We start from the raw sequence: 22,790 nt of genomic DNA on the forward strand, positions 1-22,790 counted from the left end.
CTCCTTCAGAGTTGTCTGGATGTTTTGGTGGCTTCCCTCACTCATCTTGCACAATTACTGAACTGAACTGCCTGCTGCAAACAGATTTACCATGCTGATGGATGTAAATGAAGTCGAAGACATATTCATTGACTTGCAAATGTACATGTATCCATCCACTGATGTATTTAAAGAAAACTGGCTGTAAAAGTGATGACTTAATTGTTTCAAAGGGGGCAAATGCATACTATTGTTTTATCTTTGATATTTTTATTTAATTTACAACATGTCATGATTTCATTTCACTATGAGCTTCAAGTGCTATTTTTTTGGGGGGGGGGGGGGGTTAATTTGAACATAAAGAACACTGAATCATTTTTGGAAAGATAATGTAATTTAAAAACTGAAATGCATAATAGCCTGGAAATGTGCACAAACCTTTTGACAGCACTGTATGATTTAAAAGTAAGAATCACAGAGTTTAAACCCTACGTGCACATATTCCATAACTCCTCCCCAGTTCCTCTGGCTAAATGAGTGAGCTGATACCGGCATTAAGAAACCACGTGGAGCACATTTTCTTCACTCTCATGTGACTGACTACTCACGGCCTTGACGATCTGTGCCGTGTTTGTGTTGAGGAAGTCTTGTGCAGTCTTCACTTTCTCCAGCATCCCCCCGACTGTTCCCTGGAAGAAACAGTGAGGCGATAGTGAGTCAGAGAAAGGGAAACGGGCCTCTGCTCCCGCTGTTTTCTCTGTGCACTGTCAGTGCACTCACATTGATTCTGTCCGCAGTGAATTGAAGGCTCTCTATAATTGGAGTAAGGCTCTCCTGCAGGATCAAACAGCAGAGGTCTGTGTTTAAATGGCTGTAAAATCAGTCGGACAGTCAACACAGACATAAACAGGATCTCAGGCTAGCCGGGGCCGTTGGCCGTGAGACTCACCAGTTGTGGGATGACAGTTGTTTCTAGTTTGGCCTGGATCTGCCTCAGATCACTGGCTGCACTGCTAAGCTCCGTCTTACTATCATCGTTTGTCTAGAAAGCAGCACGTGATTGAGTTAGACATCATGTGAGGTGTGTTGAAAAAGCTCAGTATATAAAATGAAGCGTTTCCTCATGACTCACTTGAACACCAGCAAGAATATCAAGTTTATCTGCTGTTATACTGAAATTGGTCCTGGATATGTTGTTGATCTGGAAAGACAACCAGGAAAATACTCACTCAAAACCTGGCACATTTAGTGCATGCAAAACACTCATTTTCTTTTTCCCACCATAAGATAAAGAATTTGATTCTTTACATTCAGTCTGTTAGTTTTATCTCTTCAGTGGTACAATCATGACTGAAATGCATTTTATTTTGGGTCAAAGCTCAAAACAGGAATTCTGATCATTTTCAGAAACATCAGTTGAAATAAAATCTAAGGACCCCTTCACACAAAGTACAAATAAGTACAAATCAGGGCGAATCACAGCAGAACAACTCGCATGAGCAAACCACGAAAACATCGGCAGGCGTGAACGATCCCACTGCAACAGTTTTTTGCACATGACGGTGTCATGCATGAGCGTCCACGAAACTGTCGCAGTGGGAACACAGTGCGAGGGGTTAGTAAGGTTAGACGTTACTTGTGTGAAGTGCCTTGAGCAACTGTGTTGTGATTTGGCGCTATATAAGTGAAAATAAACTGAAATTGAAATTGAGCAGTTGGAGCATGTGTAACCACATTGCGCAGCTGCTGTGAAAAAAAATAAATAAATACATGCCACCCACGGGATTCAAACCTGCAATTCACAATAGCTCTGATTGCCAGCCAGAAACTTTACCACTGCGCTACCATTGCTGTCCTGTAAAAGGTGTGGAAAAATACCTGAAATCAACAAGGACATAAACGTATTTTTTTTAAAAGAGATAAAAGTGCTGTGATAACTAACCATACAGCATTTGTTATGGCGTATTTCTGCCAATATGTGACAGAAAGTGGCATATTTGTCGCACTGTTGGCTTGTCATATAATCCAGTGGCGCGCTGTTCACAGGACACATGTGTCCTGTCAGACAGACGTGTCATTCAGATTGCCTGCTGTGTGTTTACATGAACTGATGGTCCACTTCAGCTGAGACAGCCTGTCAATGTGTGCGCTCTCCAGCCCATCGCAAAAAGCAATATATGTTTTTATGTATTTCCACGTGAGGACAGCAAGAAAACACACACGCGTGTCCGTCAAAACACAGTACGTGTTCTGCAGCTGTGACGTTCAGGACACAGACCAAGGTGTCACTCTGTGATCAGATGAGAGGCGCTTCACCTGCGTGTTGCATGCACGTGTTGGGGGGGAGTGCGTGAAACACACGCACACATATTGTGGGGTGAGCCAACACTCTGGCACGCCTCATGTATTCGGCAACTCCACAGTCGTGGGGGCACTTAGACAAATTTCACAGCGAGCTCGAAAGTGATCGTCTGCTGACTGTTGTCATGCTAATAGTGTGAATGCCCACACATTTTCTAAATGCCAAGCGAGTGGTGTCAGATGTTTGTGCGTGTCACCTGGAATTTGGCCGACACCTGCCGTGAGAGGGTTTGATGGGCTTGCACAGTGCACACTCTGTCTTTCAGCCGCTGGTGTGCGCAAATAGTTGTAGCAACAGGTGTACGAAGCGTTAAAGGCAGCTCCGATTTTACACGTATTGCACACTATTCTTGCTTGATGCGCAATTCGACCACATTCGTACTATGAGTGAAGGGGCCCTAATCGTTGGGTCATTGAGAAATGCATGCTCAAAATCCAGTGATTAATGAGGTAAAGCAAACGTCCTTTTTATTTGTCTTAAAGGTCAAAACAGGCATTTCCAGGTCATTTTAATTCAAAAATAAAAAACACAGCTGGACCTAACAAAGTCATTGAATTCAAAGTCTGTTCTCTGGCCTCAGTGGTAATATTACACAGAGTGAGGGTTGAGTTTATTGGAGTCAGAGGTTAAAACGGACATTTCCAGAAAATTGCTTAATTGAGACAAATTTAACCTTTATTTAACCAGGTTAGTCCCATTGAGATCCAGATCTCTTTTATAAGGGAGACCTGGACAGCTATAAAGTTTCTGATCCACCTAACCTGTATGTCTCTGGATGTTGGAGGAAGCCAGAGAGGGAACCCAAGCAAACACGGGGAGAACATGCAAAGTCTACACAGAAAGGCCACAGGTGGGAATCAATCCCATGGCCTTCTTGCTGTAAGGCAACAGGACTAACCACTAAGCCACCGTGCTGCAAACAGACACTTGGGGTCTCTAAGTGTTTTACGCCCAAACCCCACTGTCGAGTTGCACTGGTAACTAAAATAGACGAAGAAGACATTTCATCTGGGTAGAAAGTCAAAACACACCTAAAACCTAACATCATTAAATTGTACTGAATGATGAAATTGAAGTTTCAAGTTGAAACCTCAAATTGCTTAATAATCTAATGCCAAGATCTGCTGTCTAGCCTTACTGATTAGAGAGATTTGAGTATATGGTGATTGAGTTACTTAGTAAAGTTTGTGCCAAATTAACATGCATATCCATCCAGGACCCAGGCAGGGGTGGTGGCCAAGTGGTTAGTGCACTTGGTTTCAATGCAGAAGGTTCCTGGGTTAAACCCCACCCCTGCCACATTTCTCCATGTAATGTGGAGTTGCATCAGGAAGGGCATTCGATGCAAAACTTGTGCCAAATCAAAATGCAAACCCACCTTGGATTTGCTGTGGCGACCACAAGTGAAAACAAGGGAGCAACCGAAGGGACATACTATCCATCCAGGACCCGCTGTGGTGGCAGTGAGCAGAAAAAAAAAAAACAAGCTACTGCTGCTGGTACTATGGTAAGACCTTTTTCTGTTGCCAAAGTGCTGCATTAAACTCCATGAACTTGTATCTTGGAAATAATTTAACTCCAACATTACGCCTGTATGACCAATGGTTCCTGAGATACAACATGGTGCACGTAGATGAACACATGAACAAATAGACAAACAAGAAAGCATTTTATCATTTCCGATATGCTTTTCTTTTTCTTTTTTCTGGGGTTGGTACACATAGGTTTTGGTATTTGACATTACATGTCATGCATTCACATGTACACCGAGACATGCAAGCTGAAGAACCATTGTCTACCTGCAGCATGATAAGGGTGAAGTCCACATTTCCAGCGCTGGTAGAGAAGCTGCTGAGACGATTTTGTTGTTCAGGGCTGAGTAACGTGACTGTTGGCACAATGATCTCTGTATTTTCAAACTGCTGCTGGATTTTCTCTGTGTACTACGTGCGTGGCAGAGATCAGACAAAGAGAAGAAAGTGGCTGAAACTTTGATAGATTTGAAAAATATTGTATGTATATTTTAGCATTTTTATGTTACAGTCAGTGTGAAATGCAAGTAAAGAAACATACTTGAGAAACATTGAGCAGGTTTCCCAAATCCACCACTCTATCCAAGTGAAGCACTGACCACAGGGGCATATTTTTCTTACAGTTACTGCAGCCATAAAACAGAAAGACATTCATCAAGTGTATTCTAGAGCTACAACCCATCCATCCATATTCTATACCTGCTGACTCCAATTAAGGATCACAGGGGGCTGGAGCCTATCCCAGCAGTCATATGGTATTAGACGGGGTACACCCTGGACAGGACATCAGTCTGTCGCAGGGTCACATATAGACAGACAAACACATTCACATTTGCACACACACATGGACAATTTAGTTTCCAATCCACCTAACCTGCATGTCTTTGGATGTGGGAGGAAGCCGGAGCACCTGGAGAGAACCTACGCAAACACGGGGAGAACATGCAAACTCCACACAGAAAGGCCACAGATAGGAATCAATCCCATGACCTTGCTGTGAGGCAACAGTGCTAACCACTAAGCCACCGTGTTTTTGAGTACTCAGAAAAGTAACTATTACTTACTTTATACAGTTACTTCATTAACAGCTGTGGAAAACTTGTCAGCAGCTGCTGAATGTAACTAAGAAAGTAACTAGTAATCTAATTTGGGTTTTTTTTGTTAAGATTGAGTACTCAGAAAAGTTACTTTGCTGATTAGTTTCTTTGCTATTACTCAATCTTAAGAGTAACAAAGTTAGATTAGTAGTTCCCTTATTAGTTACATTACTTATTAGTTACAATTTGTCAGCAGCTGCTAATAAAGTAACTGCATAAAGCTGCTAATGACATAAGTAAGGTAAAAAGTAACTTAAAAAGTAACTATTTAAGTAACTTTTCAAAGCAACTGTGGCCACATTGGTGGTTAACCTAATTTCATTGGATAATACTGTGTAAAGACATATGGCCTATATTTAAAGCCTGCAATACATTCCAAAAAAAGCTGGGACAGATGCAATTCTCCACATCACCTACAGTGGCCTACAAACCAATGTAGGGGGAACCCTATTATTATTGCTTTATTTTGCCAATATTTGCTGTCCGCCGTACGTCTGCCTCCGGATGGACTGTAACCCATGCTGCGGTCAGAAAGAGAGCATTAACACACATGGAGTGTTCAATTTATTTAGTTTATATAGCACCAAATCACAACAAAGCTCCCTGAAGGCGCTTGACACAAATAAGGTCTAACCTTACCAACCCCTAGAGCAAGCACACAGGCGACAGTGGTGAGGAAAAACTGTTCCTCTGATGATACTGAGGAAGAAACCACAAGCAGACCAGACTCAAAAGGGTGACCCACTGCTTAGAGCATTCTACCAAAAAGGTTTAAATGTTCTTTAATTTTTTCAGTTATAGCACTGTCATATTCCTGAAATTTTCACTATCAACTGTCATTTAATTTTTTTTTATTTTATCGTCTTTTTATTGTTTTAAATTTTTAATTGTTTTTTTTATGTTGTGTGAAGCGCATTGAGACAATTTCATTGTGAATTGGCACTATATAAATTAATAAATTTGATTTAGATTTGATTTAAGGAGTTTGGAGATACGCTATGCACATGAGAATTACAGTATCGCCATCATAAGGTAACACATGCAGAAATAAAACATAGTTGCTAGGCAGTGTGAAGACAAAGCATATTCCCTGATCCAAAACCATGTCTTTGTAAATTTTGTCAAAATCTGTCCAATAATTTTTAGAGATATCTTGTCAACAAACAGATAGGTATGTGCTGACCGTAGGTTTTACAACGCTACATGACAAAAACACAACACAAACAGTTCAGTGAGAGTTCTAGATTGGGGTCACATTCTGTACCTGTAAATGTTGGCGATAGAGAGGTCAGACAGCATTCCTGTACTGTTGAGCGAGTCCAGCCCTGGGATCAAACCTGGAGAATCATCAATGAACTGTGAAAAGGAAAGGGAGGTCTTTAACCCTGAATCCACAGAGTTTGTCCTCTTTTTTGTACATTATTTATTACCTTCAACAATTCTCCATTTTTCCAGGGCTTACAAAGCAGAGAGTACGTATTTCCACCCAGCAAGAACAGGAACAACACCAGCAACATGAACAGCCAAGAAACAAGGAAACTGAAGCCTGCACCCCTGAAAAAACAACGAGCTCAAGGTTCAGACTATACTTCAACATGTCAAACAACGTAGAGACCATTATGAGATTTACAAGTCATTTCCATGCTGTGTCGGCATCAAGGAACTCAATGGAAACAATACATGCACGGTAAGACTAGCCATTACCTAGCTATAGCATTAAAAAAATACTATTTTAGGACAAGCATTAGTAAGGCTATCAAGCTAGTAGCTATTACAGATTATTCTTATCTTGACTGATTCCATGTTGATATTACACCCATGTACAAAGGTGGCACATGCAGAGGTACCGATTCGGTCCTGTGTCCATACAGCTTTGAAGAACAGAACTCAGAGAGCTTTGATCTAATTGGGAAGTAACAATTAAATGATTGGGTTTTACCCAAGGACAAATCAATTTAAGAAAAAAAATACAGAAAATTTGTTAAAATCAAGGACATAGGACAAGATCAAATTAGGGTACAAACACCCTTGCCTTGAATGAGTTGACTTCATGTGAAAATTGTGTGGAAAGCTGTTGTCTTTAAGTATTCATATTTTTACAGATGGTGAAACTGAACAGGTCAAATTATGTAAACATGAAACTTTAACTGGATGGAGTAGACTTAAAGTTCTATGTTCATATAACTTAATTGGGTAAGTTTCACTTTTTGAAAATAACTATGTTAAACCAAAGGGTTTCCACTTGATTTTCTAATAAGTAAGTCCCTTTGGCTTTTTCATTAGGGGTCGCCACGGCAAATCTGAGGTAGAGCTGCATATTGATTCGGCAAAAGTTTTACACCAGAGCCCTTCCTGATCCAACTCCACATAACATGGAGAATGGGCATGGGTGGCTTTGAACCAGGAACCTTTTGCCCTGACAACAATATCATTTAACTGTTTGGTTACCAGTAGTTGTTCTTACATTTGAATAAGATTTTGTATATCTTGGGTTTACAGGGCCACAGGGTTGGGGTCCTTTTGAGATACCCACAATGCTAACCTTTCCTTTTTATTAAAGAAGGAAAGTGTGTTCAATACAGTTGGCCTGGGGAATGGGAGGTGTCCAAAAATGGTAAAAGATAATAACAAAACATTGGATATTTTTCCTAAAACGTATTTATATCGAGATCCCTATACAAAACAACATATAGACTGATCTTTCAAGTGGGTCAGACATGCTTTTCCCCAGGGAGGAGTAATCAAATGCCGAGGTACAAATTATCAGTGGGGGATTCTCGGTGCAAGAAAGTCTTCTTCCCAACACTGTTGGTTTTGCATTGATGATGATGTAATCACCGATAGGGTACTCACATCATGAGGAAAGTGCCTCCACAGTTTGCAGTGCTGGAGCGTTGTGTCGGGTTTGCATTTGGCTTTAGGCCTAGAGGGCCCAGAACCAAACCCAAGAGGTTACACAGAACCACCAGGAGGATGACACAGCACAGAACTACACAAACTATCCACCTGGAAATGCAGGCATAAATACAGTTAAGACCCTGTTTGGCCTTTATGTGATGACTGATTTGTCTTCTTCCAGGTGTTTTGCTACCTGATACGTTCTGCCTTCTTAGCCTCAGGAGCGAATGCCACAATTTTTTTTCTTGCCTGATCCAGAGTGTCTGACACACCAGGCAGAGCAATCAAAGAGAAGTTGCCTGTCGCCTGGGAGATTTGTGTTTTTATCTTATCCAGCTCCTGATTGATGCCTAAATGAAATATCAAAGAAAAACAAACATTTAAATTTTTAAATATTATCCAGGTTACAATTATTCGATTCACTGAAAGTGGACTTACTCTGAACTGTGTCCTCTGTGGTGTTGGTCACCAGCTGCGGCAACCTGTTGAAATAGTTTTCTGCCTACAAAAGAATATAAGTAAAACACAGAGTCCAATACAGACATACTTTATATTTAAAAAATATGAAGTATAGTTTGTTTAGGTTGCAGTACTGTGCAAAATATTTTTCTACAGCACAGGCTCAAGAAAACACATTTAATTTGAAATTGCCAAACATTTCTTTAAAAACTCATGTGATATTGTTTTATTACATTAACAAATTTAATGAATTGTCAGTAAGTTGCCTTACTAAAAAGCTATTTCTTTGCAGGTGTATTGCCTGGTACATGACAAAACAAAGACATTTAACAGTAATAAAATGTATTTTAAAAACCTGATTTTAGAGACCTCTGAAGACAAATTATATTGTTTTATTAGCTAAAATAAAATGTATTTTTAAAAAGTGGTCTATTTTATGAATTTAGATTGAATTTTATTTTAATTTTTTTTCTCAAAATGTTATTATATTAATGTTAATGTTTTGTTGTTTTAAGAAACTATAAAATATATTAGATAGTTGTAAGACTTTTGCCATTATTTTTAAATGTTTTAGGCACATCACGTGTAACTAAAAATGTTCATTGTGGGTTCATCACTAATTTTTATGATAAATACATAAACAGCATTGGTGCTGGTGGGGTGGGGGGGTACATGCTGGTAAGATATCTTAAAATGGTGAATTTAATCAAACTTGGCAGATGCATTGGGCCTACCGATGAGAAGAAAAATAATTGATTTTATTTGAATCAGTCAGTGATTAAGGTCTGATGTCAAGGTCAAATTAGCAGCTCCATATTAATGTACAGGAAAATGGATAATATGTTAGCAAACCGCAACCTTTTCATAAATCGTGTTTCTGTTTGGTAGAAATCACTCACCTCTTTGATTTTGGATTCCAGATCAGCTTTCATGATTTTATCTATATCACTCTGGAATTCATTCAGGCTGGGAATCTGCCAACAAAGACAAAAACACTGTGGGCCTGGAATCATGTTTAAATCTTACATGATGCCGTAAACTAACAGTAGAGGGCAGCAGGGTCCAGACAAACAAGCAGCACTTATCCATGATTGAATGCAGGCTGAATGAAGGGATCAAAATGAACAGAGTTAATAAGTTTCAGTTTGTTGACCATTTTCAGAGCAGAGAAGCAAAGAGAAGTATGTGGGAGGAAAAGAGGAAAAACAGATGAGTTATCATACCATTTGCATGCGTCAGATTTGCTTTGAAGGGCCAACTCTCAGTCTGCACCTCACTGGTTCTTAAGCATTCAAACTTATTCTGCTCTTAAAAAAAACATTGGAGCTAACAGGTGGTTCAAACATCATTTACAAGAAGTGCTGGACTCATTTCTTACATTGAAGGAGATGGTCATTGTTAGACTCTGAAGGTCTGGAGTCAGGGTTTCACATGACATACACTTGGGACTGGACAGGGTCTGGCTGATGTGGCTTTTCACAGCTGTGATGTTGGCTTGGAGTGTATCCATGCTGGACTGCAGCTGGGTCAAAGATGAGTTCAGTTGTTTCAGCTGATAACTGGTGTTCACGACATCTAATGAGCCACACAAAAACCATTGAAAAAAGTGGTAAATGGACTGCATTTATATAGCGCTTTTCCACCTGCATCAGAAGCTCAAAGCGCTTTAGAGCTGTGCTGTGTGCTCACATACAGCTGTGCACCTCACAAAGCCATGCACCCTATGGAGCCATACGCTTCCTCTGCTCCCCTGTGCACAGCCACTGCAGATGAAGTGTACATGATCGCTCACTGCTCTGGTCAGTTTTCACCCAACTACAATGAAATTGCTCACCTCTCGCTCCAAAACAGAAAACAATCTGTATTACATTTTACTTTTAGCTTAAACTGTAGACTGGCATCAATGTAACTGTAAAATTTAAAACTTTGTAAAATTAAAGTAAAAGACACATATTACCTCTCATCTGCACAAATTAGATCTGATTATTCACATTTTGTGGATCACAATGTCTCCCAATGTCCCAAAATTTTTAAACATGTTTAAGGTTTTCCAAATGCTCACAATGTTCTACAACATTATACACTCAACACTTTTGGTTTTGCTCCCATTTTGTATGAGATGAACTCAAAGATCTAAAACTTTTTCCACATACACAATATCACCATTTCCCTCAAATATTGGTCACAAACCAGTCTAAATCTGTGATAGTGAGCACTTCTCCTTTGCTGAGATAATCCATCCCACCTCACAGGTGTGCCATATCAAGATGCTGATTAGACACCATAATTAGTGCACAGGTGTGCCTTAGACTGCCCACAATAAAAGGCCACTCTGAAAGGTGCAGTTTTGTTTTATTGGGGGGGATACCAGTCAGTATCTGGTGTGACCACCATCTGCCTCATGCAGTGCAACACATCTCCTTCGCATAGAGTTGATCAAGTTGTCAATTGTGGCCTGTGGAATGTTGGTCCACTCCTCTTCAATGGCTGTGCGAAGTTGCGACGACGAACTGGAGTCAGGTCGAGACCCCGATGAGGACGATGAGCATGCAGATGAGCTTCCCTGAGACGGTTTCTGACAGTTTGTGCAGAAATTCTTTGGTTATGCAAACCGATTGTTTCAGCAGCTGTCCGAGTGGCTGGTCTCAGACGATCTTGGAGGTGAACATGCTGGATGTGGAGGTCCTGGGCTGGTGTGGTTACACGTGGTCTGCGGTTGTGAGGCTGGTTGGATGTACTGCCAAATTCTCTGAAACGCCTTTGGAGACGGCTTATGGTAGAGAAATGAACATTCAATACACGAGCAACAGCTCTGGTTGACATTCCTGCTGTCAGCATGCCAATTGCACGCTCCCTCAAATCTTGCGACATCTGTGGCATTGTGCTGTGTGATAAAATTGCACCTTTCAGAGTGGCCTTTTATTGTGGGCAGTCTAAGGCACACCTGTGCACTAATCATGGTGTCTAATCAGCATCTTGGTATGGCACACCTGTGAGGTGGGATGGATTATCTCAGCAAAGGAGAAGTGCTCACTATCACAGATTTAGACTGGTTTGTGAACAATATTTGAGGGAAATGGTGATATTGTGTATGTGGAGAAAGTTTTAGGTCTTTAAGTTCATCTCATACAAAATGGGAGCAAAACCAAAAGTGTTGCGTTTATATTTTTGTTGAGTATACTTTCATCACAGATTACACCCATTTTCAGTCCCCCATTGGATATTGATTTTATTTTATTTTATTTTTTGTGCCCAAAACATACAAAAATAGGTGTCAAATGTCAGCTTAAGAGTAGTCAAAGAAAGTACAATGAAATAAAGAAATTAATTGCTGATCGAAAAATTTAATCAGTCATATTTTGCAAAAACTGTTTTTAGCTGCCTTTTACATCCAGTGTATTTTCACTGTCTGTGCATAGAATTTTATTTATTTGTTTGTTTGTTTTGTTCTTTTTTTAAGGTTGCATCATCAGTTTGTTGTATGAACGGCTTACACTGACACTAAAGGCTTTCTGGTTCTTTCTGATTTGGTGTCTTTGAATGTTTAAAAGTACCACGCACTAACTAATTGCACCACTGACGCAGTGGCACCATTGCTGGCCATCAGCCCAAAACTTTGAAAATACTTTAGCTACATTAAAATAAATCCTTTTCTGCAGGATTGCATGGACGTATGACCGTGTTGAGTTTTAGAATGAAATCACTGCATTTCCCAAAACCCTAAGAATATCTTTGTATGGCATGCAGTGCAGTACCTTACATTAGCGTGATACCAAGGTTGTTTATTTTAAGACCCCTTTAAGAATTTTCCATGTTATGTTAAAATGAACTGAATTAAAGACATCTGAATTCATCTGATGGCACTGAATTAATCACAAGTTGACCATAAATTTCAAGCACCTGGCTGATTCTGATCTTTCAAATATGTAGACAGGCATTTACATGCACAGAATTAAACAAGACACAGCATGCATGTGCACTGTACTGAGGTACCTTGGTTCATGAGTCTAACTGTGTGCACTGCTGGATCCAGTGTTTTTCTCAAACGTTCCTCAATCTCTGAAGCCAGCTGTGGTCCAATGCCTGAGACACACAGAAGAAGTGGTACAATACCCATATTAAGTATGGAAAAATTGTACTATATCTATTAGAGTTATCTGGTATAATTCTTCAATGTTTGACATCAGTTATGTCCTTGTTCTTACCATTGAAGTTCTCTGAGATCTTGTCTATGGTTATATAACTCTGATTAAATACATAGGCCAGTTGCTGAAGATAGGAAGAAGGGGGAAAAACATTTTCAGTGTATTAGTAAAACATTTGTGCTGAATTTAACTTATTATTAACTGCTATGCATTATTGCCTGTTTTGGCATGATGATGTATTCATTCATCGTAGTGGGTTATACATTTCATCATCACTCTACTCTACAGTCATGTCCATAGTTTGACAGCAACATTTTTTTTTTATTTTACTCTGTACATCATAACAATGGTGTTGAAATAAAGCAATCAACATGTACTTGTTGACTTCCTCAGTGACTCAGTTTTTGGGAACAGTCTACTCCAGACAGGTTTACCATACAGTAGCATACTGTCTGTATATCTTAAATTAAAAGTCCCATGTAGGCCCTAAGGCCCATTGGTGTTGATGTACATTCCCACATTCTGCAGCGTGACACGGCTAAGAGTCTATGGGTCAAATTACAGTTTACAGTACAATAACAGTTTGGACAGGTTCAAACATTTCTAGTTCTTATCCGTAATTGTAAATATCACAATATATTGCACATATTTATGTCTGGAAGAAACTTGCAACAATTTTATGCACCCCTAAAGTGCACTATCCGGTTGTTAAGTGTGACGTAACGCATCATGTGATTTTCAACTTCCGGCTCCAAACAAAAAAGGCACGCTGTCATTAACATTGAGAACTGCACTGAGACGCTCTGATCAGGCTGCACTTACACCGTTGCACACGGACAACAGCATTAACATCGCAACATAAATGTCAGGGGGTGTGTTTGATCTGCTTTTATTTCTTGGTTGTAGTCTCCTTTTTAGGTTTTGTCATTTCTGCAGGGGAGGTTAAGATGGATCCTGCAAAGGTGGTGGCAGTACAGGAGTGGGCAATACCCACCTCCTGTAAGGAGGTGCAACGTTTCTTAGGGTTTGCTAATTTTTAGCGGAAATTTATTCGAGGATTCATTTCAGTGGCTGCTCCCCTGCATGCTATCACCTCGTCCCTCCGCCCGTTTGTCTGGTCGAAGGAATGTGACGAGGCGTTCCGAGTCCTAAAAGATCTCTTTACCGCGGCTCCCATGCTACTCCTCCCTGACCCCGCACAACAGTTCGTGGTAGAAGTCGATGCCTCCAATGTAGGTGTGGGGGCTGTTCTGTCCCAGAGGAACCCCACGGACAACAGGCTACACCCTTGTGCCTTTTTGTCAAAGAAATTGACCCCCACAGAACGCAATTATGGCATCGGCGACCGCGAGCTGTTAGCGGTTAAAGTGGCTTTGGAGGAGTGGCGGCACTGGCTGGAGGGGGCACAATTCCCTTTTGTCATTTACACTGATCACAAAAACCTGGAATATCTCCGTTCCGCCAAACGGCTCAATGCCCGCCAGGCCCGATGGGCAATATTTTTTAGTCGTTTCAACTTTACTCTGTCCTACCGCCCGGGCACCAAGAACGGGAAACCAGACGCCCTATCTCGCCTGGGAGAGCCAGTAGACACACCTGTAGATCCAGGAATGATATTACCCGCTTCATGTTTTGTGTCTGCCTTAACCTGGGACATCGAGAGTAGAATTAAATCGACAATCGGGGATGCGCCAGTTCCTGTCGGGTGTCCGCGGGGAAAACTTTTTGTATCTCCAGACCTCAGGAGTGAGACGATCCGCTGGTGTCACGATAATCAGATGTTCTGTCATCCTGGCATTAAAAAGACCTTGTTCGTGGTGCAGCAAAGATTTTGGTGGCCAGGCCTAGTAAAGGACGTCTCTGAATACGTATCTGCCTGCCTGGTATGCGCAATGCATAAATCCTCAAATCAACCACCTGCAGTGTCACTGTTACCATTGCCAATTCCTTCTCATCCGTGGTCTCATATTGCCGTAGACTTTGTAACTGGCTTCCCACCCTCCAAGGGCCACGCTGTGGTTTTAACTGTAGTCGACCGACTCTCCAAGATGGTTCATTTTATTCCTCTACGGAAACTACCGTCGGCCAGGGAAACAGCTGTGGTTATGCTAAACCAGGTCTTTAAACTACACGGCTTACCACAGGATATAGTCTCTGACCGGGGCCCGCAGTTTATATCCCGATTCTGGAGTGAGTTTTGCCGTCTCCTAGGGGTAACTTCCAGTTTGACTTCGGGTTACCATCCACAGGCCAATGGGCAGGCAGAACGAATAAATCAGGACCTGGAGAAAGATCTGCGGGTGCTTGCGTGGCGGCATCCTGCCTCTTGGTCTGACCAACTTCCGTGGGTCGAACTTGCCCATAATAGTTTGCCCTCTTCTTCCACCGGTTATTCCCCCTTCCATGTGATTTTTGGAGACCAGCCGGCATTTTTTCCCTCGGTCGACCTTAACTCATCAGTTCCCTCGGCGCTCAGTTTGATTCTTCATTGCCGGCGAACCTGGGAGCGTGCTCGGACGATTTTATCCCGTTCTGTAGAAGCTTATAAGACGGCCGCTGACCGCCAGAGGTCCGCTGCCCAGGGATGTAGGACGGGGCAGCGGACCTCTGACCTCTACGCGGCACTTGTCGCTTCGGGACGTGCCTAAGAAGCTTGCTCCCCGGTTTGTCGGTCCCTTTCCGGTCTCCAGGGTCATTGACCCCGTTTCGGTCCGTCTTCGTCTTCCTCGGTCCATGCGCGTCCACCCTACTTTCCACGTCAGTAACGTCAAGCCTGTTCGGTCGAGTGCTTTATGCCCTCCTGCCATTCCCCCGCCGCCCGCCCGGTGTGTGGCTGGTGGCCCGGTCTTCTCCGTGCGTTGGCTCCTGGCCTCTCGCCGGTGCGGTCGTTGGTTTCAGTATCTGGTCGATTGGGTGGGTTATGGTCCCAAGGAGCGCTCGTGGGTTCCCTCTCATTTTATTTTGGATCCTGTGCTTGTTCGCGACTTTCATGCCGCTCACCCTGGTTCGCCTGGGCCGTCCAGGGCCGGCCGTGGCGGGGGGGGGTCCTGTCAGGGGATGTGTTTGATCTGCTTTTATTTCTTGGTTGTAGTCTGTTTTTGTGTGTAGGTTGTCTTCTTTTTTGTTTATCTCCTTGTTGGATGCTTTTCTGTTTGGGTCTCTCTGTCTCTTTTACAGGTGGGCGTGTCTGTCTCTCTCTCTCCCTGGTCACACCCCCCTTTCCAGTGCTTTCCATGCTCACCTGTGTTCAATTTGCAGCTCGTCGCTGGGGTGCATATATACTGCTCATTCTGCTTTGTTTCTTTGCCAGATTGATGCGCCCTGTGCCTTCTTTCCAGCTCTCGTTCATGTTCCATAGTCCTGCCTGCCTCAAAGTATTTTCGACCACCTGCCCGTTTGTTCCGACCACGATAAAGCCTGATGTTAATAATTCTGCTGCTGTGTTTTCTGGACTGTCTACCCGTGTACCGACCACTGCTTGTCACTCCACCAAAGTTTGTCAACCAAAGCTGTGTTTGTGAGTCTTGCATTTGTGTCCAAACCAAACCTCCTGTCAATAAAACTTTTTGTATATTGTGCCTAAAACTCTCCTGGATATATTAAGTGGGTTTTTAGACATTGTTACTGCATTTGTTTTATGTAAAAATGTCAGACGCTCAGGTTGTTTCTCCGTTTTTTTTCCAATGGGAGTTGCTGTGAGCTGCGATTGTTTCCTGTTCATGTCGTTCGGGAAGAAAGTGAATTTTGCACTTTAACGTCCTATTTATTGTAATAATTTTTTTTTTTTTAACAAACAGACATGTAGATTTTACCTGTGCATAATAAAATATGTTAAGTAAAAGAAAAAAAATTTTTATTAAGTGTTCTGACCATAGAGCCAGACGAATGCATTTAACGGAGGTGGAGGCAGAGAAGGGAGGGACAGAGGTTTGCGCACAATGTAAACACAAACTAAACTTAAACTGTAAATCCTTAAAAGGATCAAACAGATGTAACTTTAATTGTAAACTTGGAGGTCTTTGGACCCGGAAACAGATTTATCACGTGATGCGTTACGTCAGCGCTTAACAACCGGATACCTTTTCTTAACTTGAGTTGGGCCTCTCATCTACGTGTATCACGTCCATCAATGCAATGGTTCATTTAAGTCCATGGTCCGGCGTGTAGTACAAGCCAAAGAACTTTCCTTTCTTTCCTTCAGGGATTCTAAATGTGTGAAGGATGCATGAATGGATGGAAACTAGCTAATGTTAGCTAGTTTCTAAGTTTTACCTCAAGTTACAGTTTAACTAACTAGTAAGGGCCAGCTGAAGTTAATCAATGCTTTGCCTAACATTAGGCAAAACCAAAGGTTACTATAGTAGGTTAATGTTAGTTAGTTAGTTAGTTAGTTATCTAAGTTGTTTTAAGCCTCTTTATTTCATCCTACAGAGATTGTGAATTAGGATGCATCAAGTGTGTATGGATGAACGCCAGTGTTAGTTAGTTTCTAACTTTTCTGAAGGTACAGTTTAAGTAGCTAAATTGAGCTAAACCTAATATTTGATAACTAATGGTAAGGAGCTGTGTGACAGACTAGCATATAAATTTTAGATTTTGTTTTTACTAATGGTTTCTGAAAATGTAGGGACTGATGCACTGGTGTAATAGGGCACCGCAGTCTCATTTGAACCCTGCATGATATCACGGGATTTGACCACTCATGGGGACAAAATGGTGTACTGTTTTGTTTATGGCTGCAATCACCGAAGCAGTCGCAAAACGTTTTTAGTTTTTTTTTTTTTTGGTTCCTAGTGGAGATGAAAAGACGAGGCAGATAGGAGATGTCATGTCTGTAAGTGTTAGCCTAGACAGCTAACCAGAGTAGCTATGTTCTCTCGCCTGCAAAACCACCTCGACACGTTTGTGCTCCGGGTCAAAACAAACCGCAACACATGTCCACTTTCCCACTGCATTGTCACTTTTTCTTTGCATTTTCACTTTGTTTGCATGGAATTTGCCCAAAAACCCATTGAAAATGCCGTGCTTTTTTCCCCTGAAAGTAGAGGAATTACGTCATATGCGTCATATTTTACCCCTTTAACACCCGCCCTCAAACGAGACTGTGCTGCCCTATTCCTAAATGGTTAATGTAATTTCTTTTTTAATCCAGTGAATTCAAGCTGAAAGTCTATGTTAGAGGTTTGATCTTGATTGCTTCATTTTAACTGTTATAGGGGGAATTTTGCAAAAACCGTGGCACTGTCCAAATACTTATGGACCTGCCTGTAAGTTAGGTTATATCAGTGAAGTCTCTTGTCCGTTTGCACATATTTACATTGTATTTCTGCTGTTATGATTATGTTCCTGTGTAGCTTCATCCTGTGAGATGTTCCACAAACACAATATGTCCCATGTTACAAAGCAAAGGCCACCAAGACATTCTGTGGCTTTGGCCTGTATAAATTTATAAATTGAATCACTTAACACAATCACACACTGCACCTTTGCAGCAGAACAAAGAAAACATAGGCCTGTTTTTTGTTTTTTTTTTCATTTCCCACACTTCTTTCTCAGATACGTGTGTTGACAGTGCCGGTCTTCAAACAGTGGGCTGACTGGAGAATTGAGGTTCTGTTTGCAGTGCACACAAAAGCTATCAACCTACAGCAGATTGATGCTCCAGCCGTGCGACTTAATGTGACTAACCCTAAACAGCAGTTACTTATGGTGTTACATAACTTTAAAAAAAGGAACTTCAATCGAAAAAAGCCAGCCAGTATCAATAAATGCAGCCAAAATGACATGTTTGGATTCTGACACGGGTGCATTTCCGCTTCATGTACATCATTTATTATCATAGATTCCACCATTACCTGAGGTACAGCAGTAAGGAAGCTTTCGAGGTTGTCTAAAGTGCTCTCGAGCTGCACGGGACTCTGATCCACGCTCAGTTTGACAGCCTGGTTACTTCTGAACATGCAGATGTTTCCAGCCCTATGAACATGTGCATGTCCACATCACAAACAAGTCATTTTGTGTTGCAAACACAGAGTTATAACAAACTAACCTCAGGCCTCGACACTGTTTAAAAAAAACAAACGGTTCAGAAAGCCGTGCAGACTGGAAGTAATATGTTATGTTTGATCAACTTAAATTTATTTAGAAACCTGACCTGGATTCTTTGGTAAACTACAGACTTGTTTTTAATGTACCCTTCTCAAACATTCTTGAATAAGCAATGCATGTTCACACCCTGCACTGACTGCAGGCTTTAAATATGAAATTCATAATCTGAAATAGATGTACATTTATGAACTGTGCAGCAGGTGCCCAGAACAATGGTTTAAAGTGTTCCGAAACAATACGTTGAGGTTGCCGCAATTTTCATACTTGAAAATTACTTTTGTACTGGTCAGGTTCTCTCATGGTTGAGAGCAGAGTTACTACAGTTACAACGTGTTGCTTATCAGAGGACTATGTTTGAATTTTCTACTGTGAAATATGGGTTGCCTCAGGGTTTGGTTGTAGGCCTATTTAGTTTTTGAATATATCCCACCATGAGGTCAGATTTCCATTGCTATGCTGATGACACACAACTGTACATGTCTGGCAAATCAGTGAATATGAATGTTTGCTTTGGTACATTGAAAAACTGGATAACAGGTCACTTCCTGTTGTTAAATTCAGAGAAGAGTTAGATGGTGGTCATTGGCCTTGGATGGTACAGTCATTAACAAGATCGGTTAACATCACTGCTTGGAAACTTGTCATTAACGTGAGCACTAACGTGTGTGATTTGTGATCATGAAAAAGTTAAACATCATTGTGTGATCTTTGACTCCAAACTGACCATTAATTTGCATATTAGCGAACTCGCCAATTATCAAATTACCATACAGACACACTGGATCATTCTTCTGTCTGATCTGTAATTAATTTTTGTAATATTTTCTTTTAGGGACTGCCAAATATTACTACAAAAAAGTCATCAAATTTTTCCAAATTTGCCAGTCCAATTTTAAATAAGAAAATTCATGAAAGGCTACAGGGAATTCCCTTATTGTGCTCCACATCTGTGGAACAAACTGCTGAGATTAGACAAATAAACTTCACTGAGACTTTTAAAATTAGTTTTAAGAGATATCTATAATTAGTTATAACTAATTACTTGGTGGTCCTATATTTTATAATTTTATATGTCATTTTCTGATTTTGTTTCTAATGTAATTAGTAGAATGTTTTAGGGTCTTTTTACATGCTGTTTTATTGGTTTATTATCTTTTAATGTGGTTGTGTTTTAGAGATTAGATTTGATTAGACAGAATTTTACTGATCCCTTGGGAAAACTCCCTCAGGGAAATTGAGGTTCCCGCAGCATTGTATAGCAGCACACAAGGTAAGAAGCACACAGACCATCAAAAGTGAAAGTAAAAAAGAAAAACAGTTTGCAAATATAAATATAAATACACAATATAAATACCAGACATACTGAACAATACTGGTTTACTGGCTACTACTATTCCTCTCATTCCTGTCCTCTGTCTTCCTGTTACTCCTCCTCCTCCGCCTGAGTGAGGAGTTGTACAGTCTGATGGCCCGAGGGACAAAGGAGTTTTTCAGTCTGTTGGTCCATAATGTCCAGCAGTTTGTCCAGTGTTCTCTTCTCTGCCACATCACCAGAGAGTCCAGCTTCATGCCAACCACAGAGCCAACCCGCCTGATTAGTTTGTCCAGCCTGGATGTGTCCTTTTTGGATGTGCTGCCCCGCCCCCAGTACATCATTTATACATCTCATTATATTGCATTACAATTATTGCTGTAGTTCACTGAGGTCATTCCTCTACTGTATTACTGTTATACATCATTAAATTATTGAAACATTTTGAAAACTATTGCCAAAGCCTGAGGTTTTGATGCTCAGTGTTTATATGGCTGATAAAGAAGTGTGAAAACACCCATAGATCCTCATCCTCCCCTACCACAAAGCAACACACAATGAAACTGAACTGAACACAACCATGAAGCAAAATAAAAGTGAAAAACAGGGAAAAGTGTAAAATTTTACTTTTCTGATTCACTGCTTCACCTCGAGGCCTGATCATTTAACATTATACTGCTCAAAGACAAACACTCAAATACTCACAGGATAATAAATGTGGTGATGAATGCACCCCAGTACAGAGTTCTTCTGCGACAATGAATAGAGGCTGTCTGCTTCTGGTACATCTTCCCACCACAGTTGCCACAGCAGCGACAGCACATCAGAAACAAGCCAACTATGGGCATCACAACGATGTAGATGATGCCAATGGCTGCGCACACGAGGAAACCAACCTCATACACCAGAATCTGGACACACAAACAGGAAAATAACTCATTTTACTTTGATTAGTTCCAACTTGTTAAGTTTAGTTTACTGTGGTAACATACCACAGTTAGATCAGCTGAAAGAGTCTTAGTTAACCTGTTTCCAAATACTGCATTTTGCAAGTGAAATTCATGGATACAGACATTAAAAATAGCATCTTTGAACTGATTAAACTCAGTTCTTCACTTACATCTTTGATGAGCGCATTATTGGTCAAAACGTTTTGGGAATCCTTCATTATTCTCAGGATCAGATCTGAAAAAAAAAAAGGATTGTTCACCTTTTTTAATACCTAATACCCTGTCACACATAGCCAGAATCACACAGAATGGTGTCAGAATGATGAATCAGCGCACATCCGAAAAGTGTTGGGTTTCAGTTCCAAAACGTTCTGACAGCAATCTGCGAGAGTCCACACAGTTGGTCAAAATCGGCCGGTGGCCCTGAGTGTGATGCACATGTTCAAAACCCTCCGGGCGCCGTTGAGATGGGACACCTATCCAACGGCGGTCCATGTGTAATCTGTTCATTGGCATATTAGTGGTACAACTTCTGAATTAATATGGCGAGCTAGGGGTATTTTTACTAATATACTGGTTTATATAAACTTAATCCTTTCAGGATTCTATTCCCAAAGTTAGTCCATCTCAATACTTTATATAAGCCCTGCATTCATTTATCTGTGCACCACATCCACAATAAACAAACTAAAAGATTAATTCACTGGTTTATGTAAACCCTGCACTAATCTTAGAGGTTACCTGCAGTCAGTTTATTTACTGTGGATGTTGCTCGTGGATCTCATGTTTGGAGCTGTTCTTTTTCTCAGTCTTTCTCAGTCTACACTCTGGACGTGGGTGTTGAATATTTAGAGGAGGTTTACAGTATAAATACCAGCAGTGGGTAGCCTGGCACAGCCAGACTAATTCTCAAAGCACAGCTCTAACACAGCTACATCATCCACTATCTTACATTTATTGCTCAATCAATTTATGGGAAATAGGTTTTGTTGCACTCCAGCTTTCTCCCACATCCAAAGACATGCCGGTTAGGTGAATTACAAACTTTAAATTGTCCGTAGGTGTGCGTGCAGGTGTGAATGTGTTTGTCTATACATGGTCCTGCGACAGACTGGTGTCCTGTCCAGGGCGTATCCCGCCTTACACCCTATGAATTCTGGGATAGGGTCCAGCCCCCCACGACCTGATCTTGGATAAGCGGTTGAAGTGAGTGAGTGAAGTTTTATTGCATGCAACACAACTGTAAATGGTAAGCACAGTGTTATATAGTAAAGAAGTAAAAATACTTCACTACTGTACTTAAATACGTTTTGGGAGACTTTGTACTTTGAGTTTTTTAAATTCAGCTTATACTTTCACTTTTACTTCACTACATTTCCGACCTTAATTGCATACTTCTACTCCGATACATTTTCTATGCGCCATGCCATTACTCGTTACAAAAAAATAAATAAATAGATAAAATAACACACACACACGAAAAAAGTCGTATTTTCACCCAGAGACAACTAGTGACTGCAATGAAGTCAGGCCGATTTGTCATGAGGCATGTCCGGTAGGCTTTTTTGCAGTTGCGCACTTGTTTGTCAGGAAAATGATCATTTCTCTACACTGATTACAGACCTGCAGCGGGTCTGTAATCACCTTTTCTGCAGCGCGGCTTTACTCTGAACCTTGAACCAATCGAACCTGTGGATTCATTGTTTAATTTCACTTTATCCTAATTTTCCCCGCTAAAACCCTGAAGAGCATATGTCTGTGAGTAATGTTTAATATTTTTATGTTAAACCGACCTGTTATGGACTTCTGAAACAGTTGATAGATAGTTGATAGCTGATATAATTTAAAAACGGGACCGATGCTAACGCGTTAGCATGTCTGTGGCGTTTTCAATGTTAAAGGTGGCATTAATAGAATAGAATGTTTTTTATTGTCATTATACATAAGG

At 41.0% G+C, this 22,790-nt stretch overlaps 1 protein-coding gene across 1 annotated transcript; it reads right to left on the reverse strand.

Moving 5' to 3' along the window:
- Positions 1-384: 384 nt before the first annotated feature.
- On the reverse strand, positions 385-21,077 carry prom2 (prominin 2). The gene is made up of 18 exons (XM_034165775.1): positions 21,013-21,077; positions 20,598-20,803; positions 18,328-18,448; positions 12,533-12,596; positions 12,321-12,410; positions 9,706-9,902; positions 9,227-9,301; positions 8,307-8,370; positions 8,062-8,218; positions 7,824-7,976; positions 6,401-6,524; positions 6,235-6,326; positions 4,415-4,499; positions 4,141-4,284; positions 1,112-1,180; positions 929-1,021; positions 760-813; positions 385-668 (listed from the first exon to the last, which is right to left on the reverse strand). Exons 1-18 carry the CDS (start codon positions 21,058-21,060, stop codon positions 534-536), a joined length of 1,971 nt encoding a protein of 656 aa, XP_034021666.1. The 5' UTR covers positions 21,061-21,077; the 3' UTR covers positions 385-533.
- Positions 21,078-22,790: the final 1,713 nt, after the last annotated feature.

The sequence above is a fragment of the Thalassophryne amazonica genome, unplaced genomic scaffold, assembly GCF_902500255.1.
Source record: "Thalassophryne amazonica unplaced genomic scaffold, fThaAma1.1, whole genome shotgun sequence".
NCBI classification, from domain to species: Eukaryota; Metazoa; Chordata; class Actinopteri; order Batrachoidiformes; family Batrachoididae; genus Thalassophryne; species Thalassophryne amazonica.

Excerpts from the sequence above, each read along its gene's own strand:
- prom2 (XM_034165775.1), bottom strand. The coding sequence starts at position 21,060 with ATGAAGGATTCCCAAAACGTTTTGACCAATAATGCGCTCATCAAAGAT. Across the intron at positions 9,903-12,320 it reads AGTTAGACTCATGAACCAAG|ATGTCGTGAACACCAGTTAT; the intron begins GTACCTCAGTAC and ends GTGGCTCATTAG. Across the intron at positions 4,285-4,414 it reads ACCTGCTCAATGTTTCTCAA|TACACAGAGAAAATCCAGCA; the intron begins GTATGTTTCTTT and ends CCACGCACGTAG.